This window comes from Mugil cephalus, chromosome 1, assembly GCF_022458985.1.
Source record: "Mugil cephalus isolate CIBA_MC_2020 chromosome 1, CIBA_Mcephalus_1.1, whole genome shotgun sequence".
NCBI classification, from domain to species: Eukaryota; Metazoa; Chordata; class Actinopteri; order Mugiliformes; family Mugilidae; genus Mugil; species Mugil cephalus.
In genome coordinates, this window is record NC_061770.1 from 8,221,053 (window position 1) to 8,232,119 (window position 11,067).

Genomic DNA, 11,067 nt, shown 5'->3' on the forward strand with positions numbered 1-11,067 from the left:
ATTTATTTATTTATTGTGGGTGGATACTGTAGATTGACTGTAGATTGATCGTAACTGACTAATTTCTTTACACCTTATCATAAATAAATCATTACATTTATCGCTCAGCTGCGGGTAAGAGGGGGAATATTTATCACTAGTCCTTAAATTCATATCATTTCAATATAGACTTCTAGCTGGACAAAAAAACAAAAATACATTAATGTTACAACCAAAAAGCTGAGTTGAATTGCTGCCTGTACATTTATGATAACAGTGTATGCAGTTTTTGCGCAGTCGAGACCAGGTTCTGATTATCTGATAGGGGTCCAGGGGACAGATTATGGCCTTTTCCTTTAACTTTTTAAGCCCTAGCAGCCAGATAATAATAAATAAAAGATATTGTCAATCAATAAATTAAATGTTAATTAAAGAAAAAAACAAACCAACAACAAAAAAACAATTGCATTCTCAATTGAAACAACCATTTGTAAAACAAGATTTTAATACGTGGTTAATCTGTGAAGCCTTTGTGATTTTAATTTTAATTTTACTTTCATGTTGAATATATATATATATAGATAGATAGATAGATAGATAGATAGATAGATAGATAGATAGATAGATAGATAGATAGATAGATAGATAGATAGATAGATAGCTTTTTTAATAGGGTACAAATAAAAATGTAAGAAAATCGTAACGTGTCGGGAAGTTAAATGTTTGGTATTTTAGTTTGAAACGTCATTTAACTCGTTATCAAACCACTTGGTAATCAATTTTGTGCCAGTCAGAGTATGGTTCATTTGACTAATCCTGTCAATTTTATAAATTAGTATGATGCCTTCAGGGCCCATGATGGACTTGGGAGATCAGCCTTGGTTCAAACATAATTAATATACGCGATAAAATCCAGTTTACGCGGAATTTAATATAAAATGAATAAATCAGTTCACATATGTAGGCTTACTTACAACTTTAAAAGAATAGTGCACTGTCTGGGCGAAAGCACCAACCCTTATAGTGTCACGAAAGGCTGATAAAAAAAAAAGTCCACAATTTTCGCGCTGTCTCTGGACGCACCTCCGCTTGCTCCGGAAATGATTTCCCTGAGTGTGTTATTGTTGTGAATGGAGTGAGCATGGACTCCTGTGAGGTGAAACATTTCAAGAATAGGTCGGTGAAGACACTTACATGTATCCGTTTAAATGGGAAGGCCTACGTGCTTCGGTGTTATAGATAATCTGGATGTAGTACTTGACTTGTTGTGCAGCTCAGTTTAGCTACAGGGGGCTAACGCTGCTAATGTCAGCTAACTTAGCTAGCCACTGACAGCTGCTAACCGTTAGCTGACACATTATTATGAGTTAGGTGACGTTAACTTATCTTCGCAATTAAATAATGAACACTAACATTTATTTGTTTGTTAACAAGCAAACAGGTTGTTTACGTTGGGGGAAGGGAGTTAGCTCTAACGTTAGCTTTCGGGGCTACTTATTGTTATCCAAGTTAAAGCTAAAAATTAAAATAATATGCTTCAGGATATGCGGCCCTACCTAAGGCTGGGTTATCAAACCCAAAACAGAAGGTAAATATATTCGTTATCTTGGATGGGCTCAGTATTTACAGATGTTGACATTTTTCTGCAGGTTGGTCTAGCTAAACATATGATGAACTTTGACGGTCTCGACGCCGGGATGGGGGACTACTCTCCCAGCCTTCACGGGACTCTGGACGCGGGGCTGGAGCCCTCCATGGACCCCCACCTCAACCCCACCTTACTGCAGGGTGTGGAGCTCGACCCCGAGGCGCTGGCTGTGACGGTGCCCGAGTCTGTGCACCTGATGGAGGGGATGTTTTCTGAGCTACACAGCGCAGTCTCAGAAGTTGGCATCCCAGTCACAGCAACGCACTTTGATCTCCAGGAGGAAATGCTTTGGATGGGGAACCACAGAGTGAGAGCATTGACTTTATGTAGATTTTAGATTGTTTCTGCGACATGCAAGTTTCTTCTGTCTTATTCCGGTAATTATTCCCTTTAGGGTCACGCCACCTCCTTCTTTGGACCAACAATGGGCCGCCATTCTTCCTTCCAAGTGCATGCGACGGATGACATTCGACATATTCAGAGTCTGGAAACAGGCGTGTTGTTCCTGTCTAAGTGCAACCTCAGATGCCACACTCGCGGGGGCCTTGTCATGTTTGATTACCCGTAAGTATTAGAAAGGATTGACTGGAACAAATACCCTTGTTCTGTTATGTATTGCAGACAAGCTACATTTGTCATTTTTTTCCAGAATGGAGGATGCAGCTGATATGCACAGTCTTCTCATGACTGACAACAACACGTTGCTCATGGGTGGATTACAGAACTATGTGATTGAAGTTGACTTGAATACTGTTCAAGAAACTCAAAAAGTAAGACGTTGGGATTACATTTGTATTACCTACGCACATGTCACAAGGCCGTACAAGAGTCACATATTTAACAGCAAATCATTTACTGTTTACTGTCTCATGTCCTTCACAGTTCACTGTTGAGGTACCTGGAGTGGCTATAATGCGGCAGTCCAGTCGATTCTTCTTCTGTGGCCACACCTCTGGGAAGGTAATGTTGACTTGATGATGGAAGTTCAGAACTGATGTTTATCTGGTTTACACAAATCTCACCTTCACTCTCTTAAAACAACAGGTAACCCTTCGGGACTTGCGCACCTTCAAGATGGAACATGAGTTTGATGCTTTCTCTGGGAGTCTGTCAGACTTCGATGTTCATGGAAACCTCCTGGCTGCCTGTGGGTTCTCCAGTAGAGGGCTGAATGGGTTGGCGTGCGACCGTTTCCTCATGGTGTATGACCTCCGCATGATGCGAGCTGTTACTCCACTGCAGGTGCACGTGGATCCCCTCTTCCTGCGCTTCATTCCTACCTACACGTCACGCCTGGCGATCATCTCACAGACAGGTATTAACATGGGAGATTAGGTTCTTTCTTAGTTTGTACACTTAAGCAAAGTTTGGGCAGTAATTGTAACACATTTTAATATCTTTTTATGATAATAAGATTAAACGTATAGATCTGGAAGACTACTACTACTCATTGGGTTGTAAATGTTTCCTGAATACTCATCCATGTAGCTCTGCTGTAATTCTCCACCTCCTGTTACTTTTTCTAGGTCAGTGTCAGTTCTGTGAGCCCACTGGTCTTGCCAATGTGGCGGACATTTTCCACGTCAACACAGTGGGCCAGTTGCTCATGAGTTTTGACGTATCGTCCAGCAAACAAGCCCTGGCCTTTGGGGATTCAGGGGGATGCGTGCACCTGTGGTCTGACGCACCAGAAGTGTCGTTCAACGACTACTCTAGGGAAACAGAGTTCGCCCTGCCCTGCCTTGTGGACACACTGCCCCAGCTGGACTGGAACCATGACCTACTGCCCCTTTCTCTCATTCCCATGCCGCTGACGAGCACCGAGCCTCTGCTGTCAGACTGGCCCACTGCACTGGCTACACCCAGCCCCAGGTAACTGAATACCTCTAGAAGTCCACCTTGGGCTCAGTAGCTTATTTGGCATCAGTTCCAGATACTCTGTTTCTATTTCATTACACTCTCCACATTCACCAGAGCGATGGGGTCTGAATTGCAGAGACAGGAGAGGGAAGTTGGAAAAATTTGAGACACTGACTAATGTATCGTCGGGTTCTGACTTCTGATGGGATTTGTTGAGAAGAGTAGAAATAGTGTAATATTACCATCCTTACATGGAGGTGTATGATCTCATCCGTCATGTCAACAAATGATTTGGTCATGATCTGGAACTAGTTAATTCCTCTTCTCTTTTCTTCTTTTTATTCACTGGTAAACATATTGTAGGAAGTGATGTAATGTTGCATGCATGCAATGTTGATAAACTGCATAATTTGAATGACTTCATATTTATATCCTTAATTTGAAAAGAGTACATCAGCTTTAATCCTAATGCACATTTTATGGACAAGATGATAGGAATGCCTCTGTGTTTTCCATCAAAAATCATGGTTCTTGTCAACAGACGAGCTCCTCCTGTGGATCCAGAAATCCTGCGCACTATGAAAACTGTCGGCTTCATCGGTTACGCAGCTAATCCTCGTACCCGCCCCCGGAACCAGGCATGTCAAAAAAACATACAGTAGCTCTTCTTCAAATGGGACTCTCTTCCCAACATTTTTGATAAGGCTGTGAATGCCTTAAACCTTTAAATATGTACACATTATATGTAGGTCATTGGTGTTATATTCCACTTCATATACATTTGTCATGCACATTTCTAACTTTTGTCTCCCTAAAATCTGTTTTGTGTCTTGGTTTCAGGTGCCATATAAAATTAAAGATGTGGAGCTTGATTATGATAATTACAACCAGGTCCCTGAATCACCAATAGGACGTGATGAAGAGCCACATCTCTACATGGTCCCCAAAAAGTACAGAAAGGTGGGACGTGTCTAAATTATATTCTGGTTTTCACATATGTGGACGATTGATTGATTATTACTTTCTCATTATTTGTTGGCTGTCGTTGTGCGAGAGTAAGTATTGATGATTAAAACAGAGTTCTTTATGCCGTCTCAGGTCACAATTAAATACTCTAAACTTGGACTAGAGGATTTTGACTTCAAACATTACAACAGAACCTTATTCGCTGGCCTGGAGCCGCACATTCCCAATGCCTACTGTAACTGCATGATCCAGGTAAGGAACTTTACTCTCAGAGTGTTTTCTGTGATATTTAGTTTAGCCACAGTGTTTATTTAAAAGTTTCTCTTCCATGTTGATGTGTTAGGTGTTATATTTCCTGGAGCCAATCCGGTGTCTTGTGCAGAATCATCTGTGCCAAAAGGAGTTCTGTTTGGCCTGTGAGCTCGGCTTCCTCTTCCACATGTTGGACTTGTCGCGAGGAGATCCATGTCAGGTAACCTTTTCTTTCCTCTGAAGTAGGCTGACCCCTTGAGCAATGCAGAGGTATTAAAAATTCATCCACACTGAGCTGTAGCCACGTAGGAGCCCCCATTGAACCTCGTCCGTCTCCTCTCTCAAGGCCTCTAACTTCCTCCGAGCCTTTCGTACCATCCCCGAAGCTTCAGCACTGGGCCTGATCCTGGCAGACTCAGACGAGCAAACGGGAAAGGCCAGACTCGGTCGCTTAATCCAAAGCTGGAATCGTTTCATCCTCACCCAGCTCCACCAGGAGACGCAGGAGCAGGAGGGTCCACAGGCCTACCGAGGAGCCAGCAGCAGGTCTGAGCAGCCCCCGGAAACTCACCACAGGCAAAGCTTTTCAGATGCACCTTCAGGGGAAATCTAACCACTGTTTGTCTTGATGCTGTTGCAGTTCTCTGGGCTCCTCTGGTGAGTCCATAATCGGAAAGCTGTTTGGTTGTGAAGTTGAGAACAGCAGTCTCTGTCGCTGTGGCAAGGAAACGGTGCGCTCATCCCTCACGTTGCTCTTCACCATGCATTACCCTGAACAGAACTCTCAAGGTGAGTTTACGGTTCTTCTTCATGCCGTTGGGTGTCGTGGTCTTAATGTTAATGAGCTTTTCTCTTCAACTCTTCAGAAAAAACTGTGAAGGAGTATGACTTTTGTGATATCCTGAAGAGAAGCATCTGTCTGGAGCAGAGCACTCAGGCATGGTGTGAAAACTGTGAGAAGTACCAGCCCACAGTGAGTCACAGCTTTAATCGGCATATTATGCATTTGTTCTTAATCCGGATGAGTTGTAATGACTTTGTGTCATATTGCAGGTGCAAACGCGCAACATTAGGTGTCTGCCAGACGTTCTGGTCATAAACTGTGAGGTGAACAGTGCTAAAGAGGCCGAATTCTGGAAAGTTCAGGCCGAGGTAAGAGGCACAGTTTTGGATCCATCTGCACGTGAAGCTGAGTTGTGAAGCTTAAGTATGTGAATGATGTGTTTACTTTTTTTTTTTTCACAGTATGCCTTCAATAAGGCCAAACAGAAAGAGGCGATGGAACCTGCAAAACCCAAAGAACCCCCACCCATGCCCACCGAGTGGTGTTTGGAGTAAGATCATTTTTATTCTAAAATAAAATAGTGTTGCATGGTCACTTGTTCTTATTGTTAATTAGACATTTGGAATAATCAAAGAATAATTACATTAAAACAGTCTCTACATTTCTTTTACTTATGTTTTACTTATGTTTCAATAACTGTGAAACGTAAAAAATAAATGAAAAAAACTTACTGTCTGCCTTGTGCAGTGGGGAGGACATATGCAGTATGGAGGGCTTCACCTTTAACACCCGGGCAGAGGATCTGCGACACGTCTGGATCCCTCTCACTCTTAAGATGTCCATCAGCAAAGGCCAGGGACTGGAGATCAGCAGCTGGCCTGAGGGAGAGGAGGTGAGGGAGAATAGGGCTTCCACTAGATTTTTAGACTAAAGTCAGATGTACGTGCAAATACTGAGTCATCACATTGTCTCCAGTTAAGCGCTGCTGAAGAGGCAGAGGGCGCTTCTCTCTATGACTTGGTGGTCACGGTGCCCCACATCCTGGACGCTCGCACTGGTGGAAACCTGGTCGCACACATCAAAGTGGGTGAGACCTACCATCAGAGAAAAGAGGTGAGTGAAGCTTTTATCTGAAACTGTTGTTTGACAGAAACTCACTTCTTAAAAGCAAGGTACAGTTGATGTTTGACTGAAGGGCGACATTGAAACTCACATTTTATTTGATGTATGTTTCAGGGAGTCACGCACCAGCAGTGGTACCTCTTCAATGATTTCTTAATTGAACCCATTGACAAGGTAAAGTTAAGTCTATTGCTTGATTTATGCTCGGAGACATCGTGTTTGCGCTCGTTAAATATTGTTGTTCTTTTTTTGTTTGCCAAAGGCTGAAGCTGCACAGTTTGACGTGAGCTGGAAGGTGCCAGCCATCCTGTATTACGCCAAGAGAAACTACCACAGCAAATATGACCTCCGCAGTGAGTCTGAGAACAATAAAACAATGAATATGTGGCTCAACACTCAGGTCATCCATGTTTTAAATGTTTCGCTGTTTGTGTCAGTTAAAAACCCCATAGATGCCAGCGTGCTGCTGACGGAGGCCTCGCTGGCTCGGAAGCAGAGGAAGAGTCACGCCACCTTCATCCCCCTCATGGTCAGTGAGATGCCGCAGGCTGGAGACCTGGTGGGGCTCGACGCTGAGTTTGTCACTCTCAATCAGGTGAGTCTGGTTCATAAAGACCACAGTTTGAAAGCAATTTATTTAAATCCACTGAAGTAATCACAGAAGGTGAATTAAGCTCTAAAGAGAAGCCATGGACACAGGAAGATATAAACCAGGGACCTAATGGTCCCAAAGCAGCTTTTCTAACCATCACTACTTCTACTGCTTCAAAGGTCAAACATCTTGATCATGTATAGAGAGAGAGAGAGAGACGGCTTCAGACTCTGGTTTAAAACCCCAAAAGAACTTATTTGCAGCTCTGAAGCCTGGAGTCTGTGATCTGTGGATGTGTCCCCACAGTGGAACTGGATTAAACTAATTAAGACACTTTCTCAACTAAATCTGCCAAAAGCTGATTGTGTGTGTCGTTATTCATTTCCTTTACATCAAGACCAGTCACTTTATCACGTTTAAAGTAAACAGCAGCGGGTCCAAAGTGCTTTCCAGTTGAAGCAGATGATGACTTCACTTTTATTAGTATAGATTTTAAATTATGTATGAAAGAAATAATATTAGAGTATTAGTTTCCTTTTTATTAGAAATAAAATATGAATGAGAAATCTGAAGTGTAAATGAATTGTTATCTGCTTTTCTGAATGATATATGTATATATTTCTATATTCTATCTATGATGAAGTCTGCTTACTCTTTTTCTGGGTTTTTAAACAAACAGGAAGAGGCAGAGCTGCGCAGCGACGGCACCAAGTCGACCATTAAACCAAGTCAGATGTCAGTAGCCAGGATCACCTGTGTGAGGGGCCAGGGGCCCAACGAGGGGGTTCCCTTCATCGACGACTACATCTCCACCCAGGAGCAGGTGACAGGACTGAAAGATTTCCTCATGACAACATAGGAAAAAAAATACATTCAAAGATATCAAAGTAGTACTTTATTTGTGAGCTGTTTTATGTTTTATGTTTAATGCTTATTATGACAGAACATTTGTTTGTTGCGTTGATACATAAACTAGCAGGAGAAATTTGTCACTCATCAGTAATAATCAAAGCTCAGTTATTTTCAGTCTTAATCTTGTGAAACTGCTGCTCATTTGCGACTCTTTTCGTTCTCCCAGGTGGTCGACTATTTGACGCAGTATTCTGGTATCAAACCAGGAGACCTGGACGCCAAAATATCCTCGAAGCATTTGACCACCCTGAAGTCCACCTACCTCAAGCTGCGCTTCCTCATCGACACTGGAGTTCGCTTTGTCGGTCACGGCTTGCAGAAGGACTTCCGTGTTATTAATTTGCTGGTATGTTACATATCAAAAGCACAGTCGGTCCTTTCACTACGGAGTTTCTTTTTGAGCAGTAAAAGAAATTTGTTGTTTTAAAGGTTCTGAAAGATCAAGTCATCGACACTGTCTACCTGTTTCATCTCCCCCGCAAGAGGATGATTTCCCTCAGATTTCTGGCCTGGTACTTTCTAGGTAAGTTGAGACCTTGTCATCCAACGCTATAACCCTCTGTAATGTTTGTCTCCTTGATGGTGTCCAGAAGTAACCTTTTTCTTCTTTCAGTGCAGCCTTTGCCTGAGGAGGTTCCATGTATTCAGTTTTGTGACTTCCTACTATAACCTCACAAACATTTCACACTTTACAAATAGCTGTCTATGATTTTTGGGTCAGTCGTCTGATATCAGCCCAGACAGAACTTCTTCTTGTAGCTCATAGTTCAGATTAAGTGTTATATTTGGGTTTGTTGTAGAATTAATGAGACTAATCAGACGCCTCACAGACTTTTATCACAGTATTGTGTGTGTAAGTATGATATAGAATTATTTACCACTCCGCTGATAGTTAGACACTAAAATTCATTCACATGCATTAAAGCAATTTAAACCTAAAAACACAGCCAAAAGCTTAGAGTTCACCATGTGTCCCATCTCGGTGTAGTGTGTTAACATACCAACAGTTAGTTATTAACTCTACACACACGCTGCAGGTCAGGCTGATGGTAATGCCAGAAGTTCTGCAGGTACGAATGCGTCAAACAAACTTGGTGGCAGTCCACACAGCAAGCGTTGAAACATTTTAATCTGAACTAGAAGTGTTACCTCATGGTTGTTCTAGAGGAAGAATCATTCCTCTGTTTAGTAGATAGAAAAATATCTGAACCAACCAGTGTGGAAAATGCACTGCCTGGCCAAAAAAAACAAAAAACTTGCGGTAATGTTTCAGTAAGAAGCTTTTGCAATGTCACAAGATTTATTTCCATCCACTGTTGCATTCATTTTTCTCTAAGATCTTGTTTTGATGAGTCTGACAACTGAACAAAGCCTCCTCCTGCACATCCCAAAGACTCTCAGAGGGGGAAAATGATGTCACATGAAAGTGCTTTTTTTCACTTTCTTTGCTCTGAAACTAAAACAAAACTTTCTGTGCTCTTGTGCTGGGTCATTCAGGGACACATTTCAAGCTTAATTACTTAAAAAAAAAAAAAGATAAACAAATAAGGACACATTTGAATAAATCTGCCTAAAGTTTTACCTGGGACGTCCTGGGATTCAAATATTACCCTTCTACTCCTATGTTTCTATGTGGTTCATTCACACGTGATAAACAAACCTTTTTTTACTCAAATTTACGATCTGTTGTTATGACTTTGTGCTGTAACGTTTATCCAAACTTTGAATTGTAGCTCTTATTTTTTAAGGGGCAAGATGCAGGAAAAAAAAGCTGCAAATTAAAAAAAAGTCTCAAAAAAGTAAAAGTTCACCCCTAAATCCCAGAGATGTGAATTCTCTCTGGATTAGTTTTATCAGAGGACCTAAAAGGCCCCAAAATTATGGCAGGTAATTTGCGGTGTAATTTTTACTTTACAAATCACGGACGCGGACGAATCGTACAGAATCGTACAGACGTCCTCCGTGATCATCTCAAATTAACGGTGATCCCCTGGTAAAACTAGTCCCGTGTGAAATGGGCTCAAGACGTGATCAAAAAACATTTCTGAAATGTCTCATTATTTCAGCACAACTGTGTTGTTGCGCGGAAGCTGTGGCATTGAAATGCTGCAAGAATGACTCGTCATTCCTGATTGTCCTGTCATTGTGCCCGCAGATCTCAATATCCAGGGGGAAACCCACGACAGCATAGAGGATGCACGCACTGCCCTGCAGTTGTACAGGAAGTACCTGGAGCTGAGCCGTGGAGGTGGGAACGACGAAGTAAGGAAGGTCCTGAAGGGACTCTACGAAAAAGGCCGGCAGCTGGACTGGAAAGTCCCGGATTCGGACACAGGAGATGGTCAAGGTAGCCCAAAAAGTACGACATAACAGTGAATTAGACGTAGGCTGATGTGAAAAGTAACATGTCATGATGAGTTTAGTAGGAAGGGCCTCGTGGGAAATGGTTTGTCTGTGTGGACTGAATGCGCTCTCCTCCTGCCCACAGGTGCTGCTGTGTTTCCCTCTGTGATGGGACTGTGAGCTGCACCGTGACCTTCATAGATTTTTTTCAGTTCTCAGTTCAGTTTGTGACACATTTTATACTTGTTTGCATTTATATTTGCATTGTGTACAGTGTGAATGGAGGTCTGTACAGTCCGGCTTTCATTACCGAATCAGTGACCGAACAGTTTCAAACGTGGCCAAATGTACACTTTCGATTTCACAAGGGTTTGTATTTGTATTTCATGTTTTATTTTTAAAAATAAAAAAAGTGCAGCTTGTAGCGTGGTGCCTGTAAATAAATAACTGAACATGTCATGGTGCTATAAGATACTTTAGTGTTTGATACCAGGAAGTAGGAAATATAATTTACATGAATACACGAGAATCTTCACTCATCAAATCAAACAATGAATTTAATTTGACTTGGGAAATTTGTAGTATTGTTCGATTTCGGGTAACAACCGC

At 42.0% G+C, this 11,067-nt stretch overlaps 1 protein-coding gene across 2 annotated transcripts; it reads left to right on the forward strand.

Moving 5' to 3' along the window:
- Positions 1–1,037: 1,037 nt before the first annotated feature.
- pan2 (poly(A) specific ribonuclease subunit PAN2) lies at positions 1,038–10,880 on the forward strand. Of its 2 annotated transcripts, none has more exons than XM_047582995.1 (26): positions 1,038–1,155; positions 1,629–1,934; positions 2,022–2,191; positions 2,277–2,397; positions 2,510–2,587; positions 2,672–2,942; positions 3,154–3,499; positions 4,029–4,125; positions 4,328–4,447; positions 4,586–4,705; positions 4,797–4,925; positions 5,052–5,251; positions 5,346–5,494; positions 5,572–5,678; positions 5,759–5,857; positions 5,951–6,039; positions 6,237–6,381; positions 6,465–6,602; positions 6,726–6,785; positions 6,874–6,964; positions 7,049–7,206; positions 7,883–8,026; positions 8,282–8,461; positions 8,545–8,638; positions 10,271–10,474; positions 10,604–10,880. In XM_047582995.1, exons 2-26 carry the CDS (start codon positions 1,647–1,649, stop codon positions 10,636–10,638), a joined length of 3,633 nt encoding a protein of 1,210 aa, XP_047438951.1. In that variant the 5' UTR covers positions 1,038–1,155; positions 1,629–1,646; the 3' UTR covers positions 10,639–10,880. The 2 variants fall into 2 exon arrangements, with proteins under 2 accessions (XP_047438951.1, XP_047438960.1); XM_047583004.1 differs by having other exon boundaries at positions 10,271–10,462.
- The last annotated feature ends 187 nt before the right edge of the window (positions 10,881–11,067 follow it).

Coding starts and splice junctions, on each gene's coding strand:
- pan2 (XM_047582995.1), top strand. CDS start 1,647: ATGATGAACTTTGACGGTCTCGACGCCGGGATGGGGGACTACTCTCCC. Junction 8,027..8,281: donor ACATCTCCACCCAGGAGCAG/GTGACAGGACTG, acceptor TCGTTCTCCCAG/GTGGTCGACTATTTGACGCA. Junction 8,639..10,270: donor TCTGGCCTGGTACTTTCTAG/GTAAGTTGAGAC, acceptor TTGTGCCCGCAG/ATCTCAATATCCAGGGGGAA.